Below are 17,244 nucleotides of genomic sequence, written 5' to 3' on the forward strand. Positions count from 1 at the left end.
GATACTCTGAGTCAGTGGCACTTGTTACTTGTACACATGAAGCATTTTGCTGTAGTTTGCAATTAGCTTCCTTGTTGCATTGTATTCTGTTGATGATGTCAAAATTTTGTTTCATATGGTTAATCAAAGCAATTATTATATCCAGAAAATGTATATGCCAAGTTGCATCAGGTGAATCCCGTCGGTTAGTTCTTGGAAGTAGTTTCTAACTTTCTATCGTTGTTGGCTGTAACACTATGTCAATATCCACATTTCTATATATAATAAATAAGTGTCAAGGATCGGTTGGCTGTAACACTATGTCAATATCCACATTTCTATATATAATAAATAAGTGTCAAGGAGGGACGAACACAGCAGTCCCTCCTTGTACCCACTGCTTCACGAATTATACCCGCATTAAATTTTTGTACCATGAGCTATATAATTTGTACACTTTATCCAATTATTTTTATATCCCATGTAGACATGTGTCATAGTACTTAATATTTATTCCCTTCTCATGTATAGATATATACACTTTAAATTTAATTTTCTGACACATTTACTTCCTCTGTGTACTTTTATTTGTTCACTTTTGACTTTTCGTGTTCTAGCTGAATATTTATTCTCTTCTCATGTATAGACATATGCAGTTCAATTTTAATTCTCCTACACAAATTTATTTTCTCCATGCACTTTAATTTGTTCACTTTTGACTTTTCACATTATTTGAGAATTAATAAATCCCATGTGAATATATGCCATAGTACTGAAAAATAATAAGTGCCATGGAGGGACGAACACAGCAGTCCCTCCTTGTACCCACTGCTTCACGAATTGTGCTCGCATAAAATTCTTGTACCATGAGCTATATAATTTGTACACTTTATCCAACTATTTTTATATCCCATACAGACATGTATCATACTACTTAATATTTAGTATCTACATAGAAGTTATGCCTTAAGGCATAACTTAAAACTGTTGACTTTTGCCTTAAGGCATAATTAAGTTCTGCCTTATAAGGCATAATTTGCCTTAAGCCATAACTAAATTCTGCCTTATAAGCCAGAGCTTTCGCCAAACCTTACCTTTTGATTTTTTTTGACTGAACTAGGGTTCGAACCTAGAACTTTGAGATATTTTCGAAAGACTTTTTTAGACGAAGGTCAAAAATTAAAGACCAGGGCAAAATTTACTTTGAAGGGAAATCCGCGCAAAACAAATGCAATGTGTCCTCCCTACATGAACCAACATCTCATTTTTTCTTGTTTTGCTTTTTGAAAAAGAAAAAATATAAAAGATGACGTATTTTCCTTTTACAATATTAGATTAAATTCTTTAAAATTGAAAAAGAATTCCTGTTAAATTTTTCTTTGTACATTTGGGGTTAGAGTTATATTTTGACGCATCCGACTACACTATTTAAATTCATTTTGACATGTTAATTTGATGAATTATTTCAAATTTATCTGTTGGATCAAATTGACAAACGAATTGTAATTCATTCAATTGCACTTAGATACATTAGACGGAATGCAGAAACATGGTTGATTTGGCCACCCCAGATTATTTCAGAAAAAAAAAAAAACTTTTAATTCATTTCTTAATTTGCAAGTTCCCTATGTTAGGTTCTAGATGGTTATTCTCCTTTCCATTCTTCTTTTTCAGATTTTGGTCTATGAATAATTGTTTTTCCTTCTCTTTTTAGCTTTTTTAATTTCTTCATTACCTTCCTTTTCCCTTTGCTCTCTCGGCTATCCTTTTAACAAGTAACATAAAATATAAGTAGAAGTAAATAATAACCTTCATTAGTATGTGATTTAAGGTGTGATTGACACGTCTTTTATCTTTTCAGCTGATCTAAGCTTAGATTGTGAATCATTAGGGCTTAAGTTCAAAGGTTTTGTTTTTTTAAATTTCAATGACTAATGGTTTTATAATGACCAGATTAGGTGGCTTAATACACTTAATTAAGTTGATGATTCTGTTAATTAGCGAATCTAAATTAAAACTCATTTTCAACATACCTATATTATCGTGCTTTTGAGTTTTGACCCTTTCTTTTCTTTTCATAGGCATGAATTATGATAATAGAACGGATAATTATGACAAACAAGACGATTTAAATATTCTAAAAAACTAAAATCAAGTGAAATAATTTAAACTAATTGTACACTAAAATAATTTAAACAAGACGATTCAAATAATTTTTTACTCACTAAAATAACTCAATCCGACCCGATTTTTTTTTTTTCAGCAAAAATAATACGGAATTATTTTTATATTTTTTTTGGAAAAATTATCCGTATTATTTTTGCTGGAAAAAAAAAATTCGGTCGGATTGAGTTATTTTAGTGAGTAAAAAATTATTTGAGGGTAAAATAATTTTGAAGGGCTAGGATGATGCCACGTGGCAACAGTTAGACAGAAGGGTATAATTGACCCCATAGTATAACTGTAAGGGTATAATTGGCCCTAAAGTATAACGAAGGGTATGAATGAACTATTTTTCAAAGTTCAAGGGTAATTTTGGCCCTTTTCCGTTCTATATATTACTATTATATATAAGAGGGAATGTGAGGACTTTTGTAGTCCTCACAATAATTTCCCAAATTTTTAAAAACTTTTTCATTAATTACTTTTATGTCCTAATTTTATTTATTTAAGTCATTTTTTTTGTTTTTTGTTTTTAAAGTCTACTTTTCAAAAGCTTATCGAGCTTGGGGACTTTTGTAGTCCTTACAATAATTTTCAAATTTTTTAAAACTTTTTAATTAATTACTTTTAGGTCCTAATCTTATTTATTTATGTCAATTTTTTTGTTTTTGTTTTTAAAGTCTCCTTTTCAAAAGCTATCGAACCTCCTACCTCATTTTTCACGTTCTTTGATTTTCGATTGGTGCTCGATATCCGCATTTGAGCCCAATTAATCCAGATAATTCGCACTGCATCGCGCCTATTCGGGGGGAGCGCTTCCTTCAATGATTTTTTTTCATAACCATGTTCGAACCCCTAATTAAGAGAGGAGCAGCTCCATCTGCTGCACAAGTTAAATTATGTATTTGTCTTAAAAGTTCATTAACTATGTATAGATTATTTATTTAGAATTAAATAACTTGAAGAAAATTAGGATACATAAGTTATAATGTCAAATTAAGTTCCAAATTTGATTTGAATTAAATAATATCATCAAAATGGAAGTTAAAATATTAAAGGAGTGGAATGAAAATTTTGCTTTTATATAACTACCCACTTGTGGGACTACAATGGGTATATGGTTGTTGTTGTTGTTATTGTACACTTGTACTAACAGAAATTATATTTCTTTAGTTAAAATATTTGCTTTTATATCTTGAGTTAAGCCCGGGCCTCACATAACTAGTATAATAAATAAGTGTCAAGGAGGGACGAACACAACAGTCCCTCCTTGTACCCACTGCTTCACGAATTGTGCTCGCATAAAATTTTTGTACCATGAGCTATATAATTTGTACACTTTATCCAACTATTTTTATATCCCATGTAGACATGTGTCATACTACTTAATATTTATTCCCTTCTCATGTATAGACGTATGCACTTTAAATTTAATTCTCCGACACATTTATTTTCTCCGTGCACTTTTACTTGTTCACTTTTGACTTTTCGTGTTCTAGCTGAATATTTATTCTCTTCTCATGTATAGACATATGCAGTTCAATTTTAATTCTCCTACACAAATTTATTTCCTCCATGCATTTTAATTTGTTCACTTTTGGCATTTCATATTCTTTGAGAATTAATAAATCCCACGTGGATATATGCCATAGTACTGAATATTTATTCTCTTCTCATGTATACACGTGTGCACTTCTATTTTAATTCTCAGACACATTTATTTTCTCCGTGCACGTTTACTTGTTCATTTTTGACTTTTCACGTTATTTAAGAATTAATAAATGAAGTACTCCTTTCGTCCCATATTACTTAGTCACATTACTATACTTGACTTTTCACATTCTTTAAGAATTAATAAAAATGAAGTACTCCCTTCGTCCATATTAACGTAGACATGTGTCATAGTACTTAATATTTAATTCCCTTCTCATGTATAGACGTATGCACTTTAAATTTAATTCTCCGACACATTTATTTCCTTCGTGCATTTTTACTTGTTCACTTTTGATTTTCGTGTTCTAGCTAAATATTTATCCTCTTCTCATGTATAGACATATGCAATTCAATTTTAATTCTCCTATACAAATTTATTTCCTCCGTACACTTTAATTTGTTCATTTTTGACTTTTCACATTCTTTGACAATTAATAAATCTCACGTGGATATATGCCATAGTACTGAATATTTATTCTCTTCTCATGTATACACGTGTGCACTTCTATTTTAATTCTCAGACATATTTATTTCTTCCGTGCACTTTTGCTTGTTCATTTTTGACTTTTCACGTTATTTAAGAATTAATAAATGAAGTACTCCTTCCGTCCCATATTACTTGGCCACGTTACTATACTTGACTTTTTACGTTCTTTAAGAATTAATAAAGATGAAGTACTCCCTTCGTCCATATTACTTGGCCACATTACTAAAAATATATGTCTATTTTTCTATTCTATATTTATCTTCTTTTCTGTTTCTATTATCCCCGTTTTTCTTCTTTGTCAATACTTTAAATGTGAAGAGAGGACGAACAATAGCAATGCAAATTTGCACCAAAAGTTATTTTAATGCTCCTACGCATTACTTGTTCACTTTTGACTTTTCACGTTATTTGAAAATTAATAAATGAAGTATATATTTTATCATAATATCCATATTTATTGGTATATAATCTCAATAGCCTTAGAAAATGAATAATTAATGTAAAGGGTAAAATAAGAAGAAGAATTTTTTTTTCCTTGATATGTTAACATCGATAAGTAAAAGTAAAGGGAGGGAGTGACATTTATCCCCATTTTCCTTCATTGTCAATACTTTACTTATTTATTCTCCTTTCGATGTCTCGATTATTGTTTCTTTACATTTATAAAATGTATTACTTTATATTTCATTTCAGAATTAAAATTTGGCAATTAGTGATATAACATATATCTTCCTAATTTTGATTTCTTTGTAACAATTAATATAAAAAATTATAATATATTTTTAATTAATTTAATAAAAATATTTTAATCCAATATATACAACAAAATGGTTTTTATGGTTGGATCTGAATAGTTACTTAACTGAAATGGATATAAACCTGTCGGTATACATATAAAATATTAAAGAATTTAAAAGAAAAAATTTAGAATCAAGATATTAATTTTCCCTCATATTCTTATTAATTTTCTTTTACATCAATGAACAACTTTCATTGTCATGATAATGATAAAAAAAGTCCGACTCTTTCCATCTCAAAGACTTTTAATTACAACTAAAGTGATGGTACATAAAATACATTTTGTATATATAATAACACTTAGAATATTTTTGAAAGTTATTTTCAAAATACAAACCTTAAAGACTGACTAATTAAAGTGAATAGACATGTTCGGCCCGTGCATCGCACGGGCATGTATTGCTAGTTATAATTATACTGATCCTTGTGCCGCATTCGTTGTTTCACCTCTGCGGTCACTTTGGCCTTCTCTGACATGTTATTTTGAACTAAAACTTTCACCATATTTGGTGTAATACTAGAACAACACAAAAAAACATGGATTAAGCAATTCGTCTTTGGAATAGTAAGCCAACATCAGAATATGGCTAACAAAATATGCAACAACAGTTGCATCTCTTTTTTTTTTAATGCGCTGCTGGGGAACAATTACACCTCAGTTTTGAATTTGTTAGAATTAGCTATACGAATCATTTGAAAATGCTTTTCTTGAGCTTAGGGTCTATCGGGGAAAGCCTCAGTAAGGTTTGCGTACATTCCAGCCTCCCCAAACTCCACTTATGAGATTATATTGGTTATGTTGTTGTTGTAGCTATACGAATCATTTGAAAATCCTTTTCTTGAGCTTAGGGTCTATCGGGGAAAGCCTCCGGGTAGGGTTTGCGTACAACCCATCCTCCCCCAAAAGCCACTTCTGGGATTGATTATATTGGTTATGTTGTTATTGTTGTTGTTGTCGTAGCTATACGAGCCGAGAGTTTATCGGAAAAAGCCTCTTGATAAGGTCTGTGTACATCTCAACTCCCCAGACCCCACCTGTAGTATCACATTGGGTATATTGTTGTTGTTGTAACAGCTATACGAATCATTACTTAAATAAAATTTCATTAATTTTTCACAGCTATTCCAACATGACCAAATCATAATGTCAACTAATCGATACAATCTATATGAATCTTTTGCTTTCATTTTGTTACAAAAAATCTTCACATAAGAGCACAAAAATCTAATTGCTCCTGCATGACTACCAAAGCCTATAATCTGGTGGTAGGGCTGTTCACGGTTTTGATTAAAATCAAAACCAAACCGAAAATTTAACCAAACCGAATAAAAAAACTGACATTTGGTTTGATTTGGTTTTAAATTTTAAAACCGATAATATTTGGTTTGGTTATGGTTCTATAAAAAAATAACCGAATAAATAACCGAACCAAACCGATAAATTAAATACATAAATTTTATAATAATTTATATGTTTAATATTAGTTTTTCATAAATAATTATAAATATTTTATACCTTTTAATCATTATTTTGATTTTTGGTCTACTTATTTCACATGATTGTTTAAGGCCCATGTTTTTAAGAATATGTACAAGCCCATGTCTTTAAGTCTTTTTAACTCTTTAAGTGTTAAGTGTAAACTTACTACAGAAGCTCACGTTAGAGTTTAATGTCTTTAACTTAAATTTTTAGCCTTTTTTTGTCAGCCATTTGATTTTAGGTTGTTTTTTTTTCTTTTCGAATTTATACCTTTCTTTTTTCTTGTCTGAACTAAACTTCTAATATTTTTCATATGAAAAGGATAGAGGTTGTAGATTTGGAGGTTCCTATATAAGATACTTCAAGAATATCAAGATTTCTTCGCAACTCCACACATGGTAATGCCCTAATACTTCTTCCGTGGGTAATCCTCCTAAAAGCGAGAAAAAACAACTCCTTGAAGTCGAGACCCTAGCCTTGGGGATAATGATAGAAAAACATCTGAAGTTTGGGATCATTACACAAAGTTTAAATATCCGAAGTTTGGGATCATTACAAAGTTTTTTTTAATAAAATGGGAGAATTGAGGGCAAAATGCAAGTAGTGTCCTAAAGTTTGGGATCATTACACAGAGTTTTTTTATTTCATATATTTTCATTTTAATTTTAGGTATTCTTTATTTTTAATTAATATGTATGTTTGTAATAACAACTAAAAACTCCTATGCTCTACTTTATTTTCCGGTATGTGTATTAAGATGACAAAAATGGTGCAACTACTACTAAGTTAGTTTTTAGCTCTATATGTAATAGTTTAGCAACTTTGGGTAACTTGAGTATTACACTATCACTAATAGTGAAAATATTTCTGTATGTTCCACCTTAAATTATACATAAAAGTTATCGTTTGAACCAAAAAAAAGATATGTCTTTTTCAACTTTTTAATGTTTTATTGATAAGTCTCATAACTGCTAGTCATACACCGAAAAATCAAACCAAACCGACAATAACCAAACCGGTGGTTACTATTTTATTTGGTTTGGTTATGATTTTGGACATTTAAAAACCGACTAAATTGATTTGGTTATAATTTTAATCAATAACCGATTCAAACCGAACCATGAACACCCCTGTCTGGTGGTATTGGTTAAAAAAAAAAAAAAAAAAAAGTGTTCCAGAGTGAGTGGGATTGGGGGATGTTACATTGACAGTCAACTCACCCAGAATACTATAAAAGCTGTCTGTTTCAAAAATTCCAAAGATCTTGTTTTTTTCCTCATCCATGAAGTCCATAAAGCTTGGCAATGTATGCCAAAGAACCGAATATTACTTCCATTCTTTGATCTTAAAAGCATTATCTTCTGTTAATAACCCAATTGATCTGCATAAAGTTCATTCCCTGATAATAGTTTCAGGCCAACACCAATCAACATTCTTCTCTGGAAAACTCATTTCAAAATACTCCCAATTCAAAGACCCTGTTTCTTCATTAACCATTTTTCGGGTAAACTCACCTACAAATAATGTTTATTTATGGAATACTATCATTAGAGCTATGACACATAATGGGTTATTTACTAAAGCATTAGACTTTTATACCCAAATGAGAAAATTAAATGTAAAGCCTGATAATTATACTTTTCCTTCTATTATTAACTCGTGTGGGAATTTATTGGATCTTGAAATGGGAAAAATTGTGTATAATGATGTTTTGGAGATGGGTTTTGGATCAGATTTGTATATATGTAATGCTTTGATTGATATGTACGCGAGGATGAACGAATTAGGGAATGCGCGTGAGGTGTTTGATAAAATGCCTCAAAGAGATGTGGTTTCTTGGAATAGTTTGATTTCGGGGTATAGTGCGAATGGGTATTGGGAAGAGGTGTTAGAAGCTTTTCGGGAGGGTAGGTCATTGGGTGTTGCTAGTGATGCTTTTACAGTGTCTAGTGTTTTACCTGCATTTGGGGGTTTGATGGAGGTTGTACAGGGCCAGATAGTTCATGGGTTTGTGGAGAAGAGTGGTATTAAGGGAGATATGAATGTAAGTAATGGAATTCTTTCGATGTACTTTAAGTTTGAGAGGTTGTTGGACTGTCAGAAAATCTTTGATGAGATGATAGTTAGAGATATTGTCACTTGGAATATCATAATCTGTGGGTTTTCTCACTCGGGGTTATATCAGGAGTCTATCAGACTGTTTCGAGAAATGGTTTATGAGTATGAGCCGGATCTGCTTACAATTACTTCTGTTCTGCAAGCTTGTGAACATATGGGGGATTTAAGATTTGGCAGATATGTTCATGACTATATATTGGAAAACAGATACGAATGTGACACGACCGCGTGCAATATTATTATTAACATGTATGCAAAATGTGGTGATTTGGCAGCTGCGAGGCAAGTTTTTGACAACATGAGAAGATGGGATTTGGTCTCATGGAACTCAATGATTAGCGGTTATGTTGAAAACGGGTTTAATAAAGAAGCAGTAGATCTGTTTAAGATAATGAGGATAGACTTGCAACCTGATTCTATCAGTTTTGTGACGCTTCTCTCTACCTGTACAAAGTTGATGGATGTGGATTTTGCAAGAGAGCTCCACTGTGATATAATTAAGACAGGATATGATTCCGCTCTCATTGTGGGCAATGCTCTTCTAGATGTGTATGCCAAATGTGGTGAAATGGAGCATTCAGTGTGGCAATTTGAAATCATGAATACTAGAGATATTGTAACGTGGAATACTATTATTGCTGCATGTTGCCATTATGAGGAAAGTTACGTAGGTTTAAAGATGCTCAGTAGGATGAGAATGGAAGGAATCATGCCAGATGTGGCTACCATTTTAGGTTTGCTGCCTTTGTGTTCCTTGCTTGCTGCCAAAAGACAGGGGAAAGAGCTGCATGGATTCATTATTAGGCTCAGTTATGAGTCACACGTCCCTGTTGGAAATGCACTGATCGAGATGTACTCCAAAACTGGGAGTTTAAAGAATGCAATCTTGGTCTTTGGGCACATGAGGATTAAAGATGTGGTGACATGGACAGCAATGATCTCTGCATATGGAATGTATGGTGAAGGAAAGAAGGCTCTCAGATCTTTTCAGCAGATGAAGGAGATGGGTACTGTTCCCGATCATATTGTTTTTGTTGCCGTTATATATGCATGTAGCCATTCTGGTTTGGTGAAAGATGGTCGTACGTGCTTTAACCAAATGAGAGAAGAATACAACATTGAGCCTAGGATCGAACATTATGCTTGCATGGTTGATCTTTTTTCACGTTCTGGGCTACTGGCTGAAGCAGAGGACTTTATCCTTTCTATGCCGCTGCAGCCTGATGCAAGTATATGGGGATCTCTACTTAGTGCTTGTCGAGCTAGTGGAGATACCGAAACTGCTGAACGTGTCGTAGAGCGTCTTGTTGAATTGAACCCTGACGATCCTGGGTATAATGTTCTAGCTTCCAATGTATATGCCACCTTAGGGAAGTGGGACCAAGTGAGAACAATACGAAAATCTTTGAAAACTAGAGGACTTAGGAAAGACCCAGGATGTAGCTGGATTGAGATTTGTCACAGAGTTTTTATTTTTGGCACTGGTGATAGGTCCTTTCAACAATTCAAGCAAGTCAGTGAGCTCATAGAGGACCTCAATAGAACAATGGATAAGGAAGGTTATGTTGCTGACTTAAAATTTGTTTTGCATGATGTCGGTGAAGATGAGAAGATAAATTTGCTCCATGGGCATAGTGAAAGACTTGCTATAGCATTTGGATTATTGAACACAAAAGAAGGTTCACCTTTGCAAGTGATGAAGAATCTCCGGGTTTGTGGGGATTGCCACACTTGGACCAAGTATGTGTCAAAAATTGTTCAGAGGGAAATACTAGTTAGAGATGCAAATCGCTTTCACTTGTTCAAGGATGGGACATGTAGCTGCAGAGACCGCTGGTGATAAAAGTCTGTTGTCGTTGCTCATACTCAGAAGATGGAAAGATCCCTGCAATTGAGGAAATTAAGGATTTGTCATTTGAAAACAATCTGGAGGTGAGATATCTTTCTGCATATTAGATTTGTGAGATTCCAAGCTATATCTCCTGTATTACGTTTCTACCTTTAGTTGCAGGATTGTTGCAGTAGTCGACTTCAAAAAGAGATGCAAAAGTATTAAGGACCTCAGATCTGGTAAAATCTTCACTTTTTAAAGATGAAATTGCTGTAATAGAATTTATGAGCCATCTCAAGTGTGCTGTATACTTATGTGTATTCCTGTTGACTCATTGTTAGGGTATTTCATTAGAAACTCCTTATGCTATGACAAAAGTTCAAATAAATGGTTGCACTTTTATCTTCTCTTTCTTTATTTTGTTTTAATTTTGACCATTGTCGTTGAAGGGCCTGTTTCTTTCTAGTGGAATAGCTTGCCAACTTGGTCATTTGGCAGTCGAAAAAAAGGTATATTACTATATTTCCTTTTTGGTAGGTCAAGGGTACATTTTATTTCTTGCTGTGATACACCTGGTACTGGATGTTTAATTCAATAGTCCAACCATTTAAACCTCACATATCAGTCCACTTTATCATGTATGGGTTTTTACATACATCAAGGAAAAGAAATATACCTGGTAGATCCATGAGCATGATCTTCTTTTCTGTTTATCTTTTCATCTGTCAATCATATCTTTTTGTTGCTCCTATTAGTCGGATCATGATTCCAGAAAAACAAAAAGGCGACATGACAAATTAAACACCATGAATAGCTAAGGACCTCACGAGGTTGTGGGACTATTATCCAGCAATCAAAAGCTTGAGTATAGCCCACCTGAATTCAAGACATTAGTGGCAGAAGAAAAATGAAAGTTGTCGTTAAGATTGATATTTCACGTGAACTTGTGTCACTAATTTATTCTTTTTTTTTTAAAAAAAAATCCTTGTTCATTCATTGAATATTTTTTTTGGTGGTATGAAGAATATGGAATAGAGGTTTGAACCAGTTCATACTCCTAAAGGTAATGAACACAAAATGTTAGGTACTTTGTTTTCAACTATGGCTACTTCTGCACTGCCTTTGCCAAGATAGTTCTGCTGCAAGCTGAGCACAGACTGATTTCTGTCATTCTGTGGGTATTAGAAAATAGAAACTATAAGAAATCTAGGACATCTTCAATTTAAAATCAGCAATATTTCATTGCTCTAACAGGATTTGAAATAAAATTACAATATCTTAATGGACGCTTGAAAATTACATCTACAGTGTAAATTTAGCCAACAAGCAAAGATAGATAAGTAAGAATCTCATAACTTATAGTCCATAAAACATCCAAAACTTGACATAAGCGGTTCAGCCATAGCTGATGGTGTTTGTTGTTATTTCCATGATCACAAACTAGTTCATTTGGGAGCATTTGCTGTCTGGTATTTGGTTACTAGTTTGTCTCGAGGTGGACAGTGTTCTTTGATTACTGGAGCATCATAAAAGTTTTTCATCCATGCTGACAAGTGAGGAAATTTGCCTGCATCAAACAACTTCAGGTCGATTGCCTCCTCGAACACATCAAGAAGATACGCCAACCAACCAAGTACAAGGTCCAGGTATCCTATTTCCTCTCCACCAAAAAACTTCTTTTCTTTCAGTTGCTCTTCAAGGAGTTCTAGGTTTTTCATCGCTGGACCAAGAGCTTCCTTTTTCTCCTCTCCTTGTCCTGTGAAAACACTCCATATTGATGGCAGAAGCTGCAGATGAAAGACAAGTATCAATGAAAATTCAGCTCATTCTTGAAAAAGGTAAGCTTATTGTTATAACTGGAAATATATACTGTCTGAGTAATACCCACTAATATCTTGTCACTCTCTTCACACATTAATATAGAAAGATAGTTGACTGGAATTCATTTCTTTTTGTTCTGAAAATAATAGATCAATGGTTTCTTACCTTCTCGTCCCCGAATTTTGCCCAAAAACGTGCCATGGCTTTCTCGTAAGGATCTTGAGGTAGCAAAGGAGCTTCCTTCCATGTCTCGTCTATATACTCAAGAATTACCAGCGATTCACAGATTGGTTTGCCTTTGTGCACAAGCACAGGAACCTTTTTGTGAATAGGATTATACTGGAGGAGTTCAGGGCTCTTCTGGCTTAAATCTTCAAAAATGGCATCATATTCAATCCCTTTGATATGTAGCGCCCAAACAATCCTCAAACCAAATCGGCTTGACCATGTAGTGTGAAGCTTGAGTTCTTCTGCCATGTTGTTTTGCAAGTGATATCTGTAAGCTAATGTCTATTTATATACTCACGTTGCTCTTTACTTTGACAAAGGTGTTGTATAATACACTAATATATGTCTAGATATTGACATGTTTTTCTTTCTTAGCAATATTAAAACAAGCTCTGATGTCAGCCATTGCGTTTCAAAGCGTGGAAATTTCTCAATTAGAAGACAAATATGAACCACTCTGCTTTGTTTGAATCTTCGGAGGGGATCATGAATTTCTTACATTTATATGATTTGGACTTTGCTTATCACAACATTATGAGTGGAGGTGACAACCCAAAAAAATTGTTTCACTTCTTTTGTATTGACTTTTCTTCAGACGTCTGGTAGTCCATGTTGATAGGAGCTTTATTCCCCAAAAATACTCAAGCATATTACTAATGTTTTTCAAGTCGGTTCCACATTTCTTTAGTTTCAACACTTAGCACCTCTAATTATTCTCTATCAGTTTCTCAGAATTTATCTTGTACCCAAAGAGCAGAAGGTTAACATCTTTGGATTTCATTTTTATAAAATTTCTTTCAGTTATCAAAAGTTTAGAAACTGAAAAGGATGTAATTATGAATGGAAAAAATGTGAATAACTCAAGAAAAAGTAAGTAATTTTTAAGAGAAATGAGATCAATTGCCCTCTTACCATTTGAATAAAAGAAAATGGTCTTTAAGATCTTGTGGGAGTCTTCTTGTGTGTTATAATCTTTACGGGAATGAATCGTACATGTTGGTTGAGAATCGCTCGGGAATTCATTGATAATGACTTTGCCATGTTCTAGGGAGGCTACTCTTCTTTTTTGTTGATCGAGGCGCTTTCCCTCATTCCACTCGTCCAGCCCTCTTCACGAACTTGTACAATTGATGCCACAAAGATAGCAAACTCTATTATCAAAGAAATAAGGAAAGAGGCGACAATTTGGCACCAAATATCTGGAGGTGTGGAAAGAGCAACTGTGATAAGCGGAAAAAATCATTAAAAAAAAAAAAAGACAATTGTTTGTGGAGATTTCTATAGAAAGATCCCTTGGTTCTGGCAAACGGATCACACTTGTGAAAAGGCCATAAAATCAAAAACATTTTGTGAATGGCCTACAAATCCAATTTAGGCTGCTCTTTTATATTTACTTGTTATTTGTATCTAATTTTTCAAGAATTCAAGAAAAAGTAAGAATTTATCTTTGTCGCGTGGTTAGTTATTTTTAATTCTTTTGATCAGTTTTGATAAGATTAATCATTATTTTTTTAAAAGTAAAAATAAAAAGTGTCTCTTGAAAAATGGAAATGAAACGAAATTTTCTGAATTTTGCACAAATAGCCACTTTGTGGTCTGAAATTTAAAATTCAACGAGTCTAGTCTAAGTGTAATTCTCAGAAAATGATCAATCCCTTCCAAATTGAGTTGGATTTTAAAATTGTCCGGATTCTTAATTAGTGTTTTAACTATTTTTATTCCCTTAAAACTAAACTTGCTACATCATTAAATCTCACGAAAATTACAAATCCCCGTGAAGATGACCATTGAAGTCAATTAAAGTGACTTTTGAAAGATGAAAAAATATACATGACTTCAATAACCATTTTATCCTAAATTGAGCGATCATATGAGCAATTAACTTCAAAAATGGTCACCTTGTCTGAATAATTTCCGCGGGAATACTACTTTGTCTTTTATAAGTGATATAACAAATTTCAAAATCTACTAGCATAATTTTTTTTTGTCTTACTGATTTCTACAATTGAAGCAAACATTTCTTTGTAGGATTTCCATAATATTACTCTTTCCTTTTCTTTCCCTCATTGAAAGTGAACACTAGGATTTTCATCTTGGATGATAATTGAATTAAATCCAAAAATTAGAAAAAGAAAAAACTTTTGTTAAGTATAATGTATAGACAGCTCAAATGGGCTTCATACATTTACTTTAGGAACCCAAAGCCTTATTTTTGGATTCGTTATGTGAGTTCAAGTGAAAACTCGTTGTTCAATTGGAACTCAAGAATTACTAGCTATTTTAAGAAAGGTGATATTGAGGCAGCACACAATCTGTTTGATGAAATGCCCCAAAAAGGAACCAGTGGATACTCCTAAAGGGAATGAACACAAAATGTTAGGTACTTTGATTTCAACTGTGTTAGCTACTTCCGCACTGCCTTTGCCAAGATAGTTCTGCTGCAAGCTGAGCACAGACTGATTTATGTAGGTATTATAAAATAGAAACTATAAGAAATCTAGGACATCTTTAAAATCAGTAATATTTCAGTGCTCTAACAGTAACAATTTGATCTTTTGAAAATAAAATTACAATATCTTAATGGACGCTTGAAAATTACATCTACAGTGTAAATTTAACCAACAAGTAAAGATAGATAAGTAAGAATCTCATAACTTTTATTACTGATAGTCCATAAAACATCGAAAACTAGACATAAGCAGTTCAGCCATAGCTGATGGAGTTTGTTGTTATTTCGACGAACTATAATATATTAGGGACTTCACAAACTTGTTCATTTAGGAGGATTTGCTGTCTGGTATTTTTCATGAAGCACCTGGAATTTGGTTACTAGTTTGTCTCGAGGTGGCCAGTGTTCTTTGATTTCTGGAGCATCATAAAAGTTTTTCATCCATGCTGACAAGAGAGGAAATTTGCCTGCATCAAACAACTTCAGGTCGATTACCTCCTCGAACACATCAAGAAGATAAGCCAACCAACCAAATACAAGGTCCAGGTATCCTATTTTCTCTCCACCAAAGAACTTTTCTTTCAGTTGCTCTTCAAGGAGTTCTAGGTTTTGCACCGCTAGCCCAAGGGCTTCCTTTTTCTCCTCTCCTTGTCCCGTGAAAACACTCCATATTGATGGCAGAAGCTGCAGATGAAAGACAAGTATCAATGTAATTCATTCTTGAAAAAGGTAAGCTTATTCTTATAGCTGGAAATATCTACTGTCTGAGTAATACTCACTATTATGTTGTCATTCTCTTTACACATTAATATAGAAAGATAGTTGACTGGAATTCTTTCTTTTTGTGCTGAAAATAACAGATCAATGGTTTCTTACCTTCTCTTCCCCGAATTTTGCCCAAAAACGTGCCATGGCTTTCTCGTAAGGATCCTGAGGTAGCAAAGGAGCTTCCTTCCATGTCTCGTCGATATACTCAAGAATAACCAGCGATTCACAGATTGGTTTGCCTTTGTGTACAAGCACAGGAATCTTTTTGTGAATAGGATTATACTGGAGGAGTTCAGGGCTCTTCTGGCTTAAATCTTCAAAAATGGCGTCATATTCAATCCCTTTGATATGTAGCGCCCAAACGATCCTCAAACCAAATGGGCTTGACCATGTCCTGTGAAGCTTTAGTTCTTCTGCCATGTTGTTTTGCAAGTGATATTTGTAAGCTAAATGTCTATTTATATACACACGTTGCTCTTTACTTTGACAAAGGAGTTGTATAATACACTAATATATGTCTAGATATTGACATGTTTTGTATTTTTTCTTAGCATATTTTAAAACCAACTCTGATGTCAGCCATTGCGTTGCAAAGCGTGGAAATTTCTCAATTAGAAGACAAATATGAACCACTTTGCTTTGTTTGAATCTTTCGAGGGGACCATGAATTTCTTGCATTAAAAAAATATGATTTTGACTTGCCTTATCACAAAATTATGAGTCGACCAATTGACAACTCCAATGAATTGTTTCACTTTGTCTTTTGTATTGACTTTTCTTCAGATGGACATTCTCGTTCATACCGGTAGTCCATATTGATAGAAGCTTTATTCCTTAAAAATTTAAGGCGTATTAAAATTTTCAAGTTGATTCCATTTCGTTGTACCCAAAGAGATGTTTTGATTTCATTTTTATTAAAATTTCTTTCAGTTATCAAAAGTTTAAATAACTGAAAATGATGGAATTATGAATGGAAAAAATGTGAATTCAATAAAAAGTAAGTAATTTAGGCTGTTCCTTTTACATTTTGTTGTTATTTATACCCAATTTTCCAAGAATTCAAGAAAAAGAAAGAATTTATTGTGAAAGCAGAGGCTATATATATGATAAGTTTTCCTTAAAAAGTACAAAATAAAGTGTCTCTTGAAAAATACAATGAAATTTTCTGAATTTCTCTGAGGAAATGGACATTTTGCTCAATAGCCACTTTTGTGGTCTGAAACCACCTGGTCTGAAATTTAAAATTCAAAGAGTAGTTTAATTCTCAACAAATGATCATGTATCGGGTTGGGTTGGATTTTAAATTGATCCAAATTTTTAATTAGTGTTTTAATTATATTTTTCTTAAAACAAAACTTGCTATGTCATTAGTTCTCACCGAAAAAGTCAAGTGACTCTTGAAAGACAAA

The 17,244-nt window shown here is 33.1% G+C and overlaps 3 protein-coding genes and 2 long non-coding RNA genes across 9 annotated transcripts; 3 read left to right on the top strand and 2 right to left on the bottom strand.

Moving 5' to 3' along the window:
* Positions 1 to 7,749: 7,749 nt before the first annotated feature.
* On the top strand, positions 7,750 to 11,623 carry LOC132063484 (pentatricopeptide repeat-containing protein At3g03580). 5 transcript variants are annotated; one of them, XM_059456039.1, is made up of 3 exons: positions 7,750 to 10,670; positions 10,744 to 10,808; positions 11,019 to 11,623. In XM_059456039.1, the coding sequence occupies exon 1, from the start codon at positions 7,903 to 7,905 to the stop codon at positions 10,576 to 10,578; it is 2,676 nt and encodes an 891-aa protein (XP_059312022.1). In that variant the 5' UTR covers positions 7,750 to 7,902; the 3' UTR covers positions 10,579 to 10,670; positions 10,744 to 10,808; positions 11,019 to 11,623. The 5 variants fall into 5 exon arrangements, with proteins under 5 accessions (XP_059312022.1, XP_059312023.1, XP_059312024.1 ...); XM_059456040.1 differs by having other exon boundaries at positions 11,036 to 11,623; XM_059456041.1 differs by having other exon boundaries at positions 10,750 to 10,808.
* A 144-nt stretch (positions 11,624 to 11,767) lies between these two features.
* On the bottom strand, positions 11,768 to 12,867 carry LOC132063491 (glutathione transferase GST 23-like). The gene is made up of 2 exons (XM_059456049.1): positions 12,556 to 12,867; positions 11,768 to 12,356 (listed from the first exon to the last, which is right to left on the bottom strand). Exons 1-2 carry the CDS (start codon positions 12,865 to 12,867, stop codon positions 12,015 to 12,017), a joined length of 654 nt encoding a protein of 217 aa, XP_059312032.1. The 3' UTR covers positions 11,768 to 12,014.
* On the top strand, positions 12,075 to 13,999 carry LOC132063492 (uncharacterized). The gene is made up of 4 exons (XR_009416385.1): positions 12,075 to 12,215; positions 12,354 to 12,407; positions 12,540 to 12,888; positions 12,994 to 13,999. It is a non-coding gene; the product is annotated as an uncharacterized LOC132063492 (long non-coding RNA).
* A 1,251-nt stretch (positions 14,000 to 15,250) lies between these two features.
* LOC132063490 (glutathione transferase GST 23-like) lies at positions 15,251 to 16,255 on the bottom strand. Its single transcript, XM_059456048.1, has 2 exons — positions 15,944 to 16,255; positions 15,251 to 15,751 (listed from the first exon to the last, which is right to left on the bottom strand). The coding sequence occupies exons 1-2, from the start codon at positions 16,253 to 16,255 to the stop codon at positions 15,392 to 15,394; spliced, it is 672 nt and encodes a 223-aa protein (XP_059312031.1). The 3' UTR covers positions 15,251 to 15,391.
* LOC132063493 (uncharacterized) lies at positions 15,658 to 16,413 on the top strand. The gene is made up of 3 exons (XR_009416386.1): positions 15,658 to 15,796; positions 15,928 to 16,276; positions 16,387 to 16,413. It is a non-coding gene; the product is annotated as an uncharacterized LOC132063493 (long non-coding RNA).
* Positions 16,414 to 17,244: the final 831 nt, after the last annotated feature.

This window comes from Lycium ferocissimum, chromosome 7, assembly GCF_029784015.1.
Source record: "Lycium ferocissimum isolate CSIRO_LF1 chromosome 7, AGI_CSIRO_Lferr_CH_V1, whole genome shotgun sequence".
In the NCBI taxonomy this organism is placed as follows: Eukaryota; Viridiplantae; Streptophyta; class Magnoliopsida; order Solanales; family Solanaceae; genus Lycium; species Lycium ferocissimum.

Coding starts and splice junctions, on each gene's coding strand:
- LOC132063490 (XM_059456048.1), bottom strand. CDS start 16,255: ATGGCAGAAGAACTAAAGCTTCACAGGACATGGTCAAGCCCATTTGGT. Junction 15,752..15,943: donor CAAAATTCGGGGAAGAGAAG/GTAAGAAACCAT, acceptor TTTCATCTGCAG/CTTCTGCCATCAATATGGAG.
- LOC132063491 (XM_059456049.1), bottom strand. CDS start 12,867: ATGGCAGAAGAACTCAAGCTTCACACTACATGGTCAAGCCGATTTGGT. Junction 12,357..12,555: donor CAAAATTCGGGGACGAGAAG/GTAAGAAACCAT, acceptor TTTCATCTGCAG/CTTCTGCCATCAATATGGAG.
- LOC132063484 (XM_059456038.1), top strand. CDS start 7,903: ATGAAGTCCATAAAGCTTGGCAATGTATGCCAAAGAACCGAATATTAC.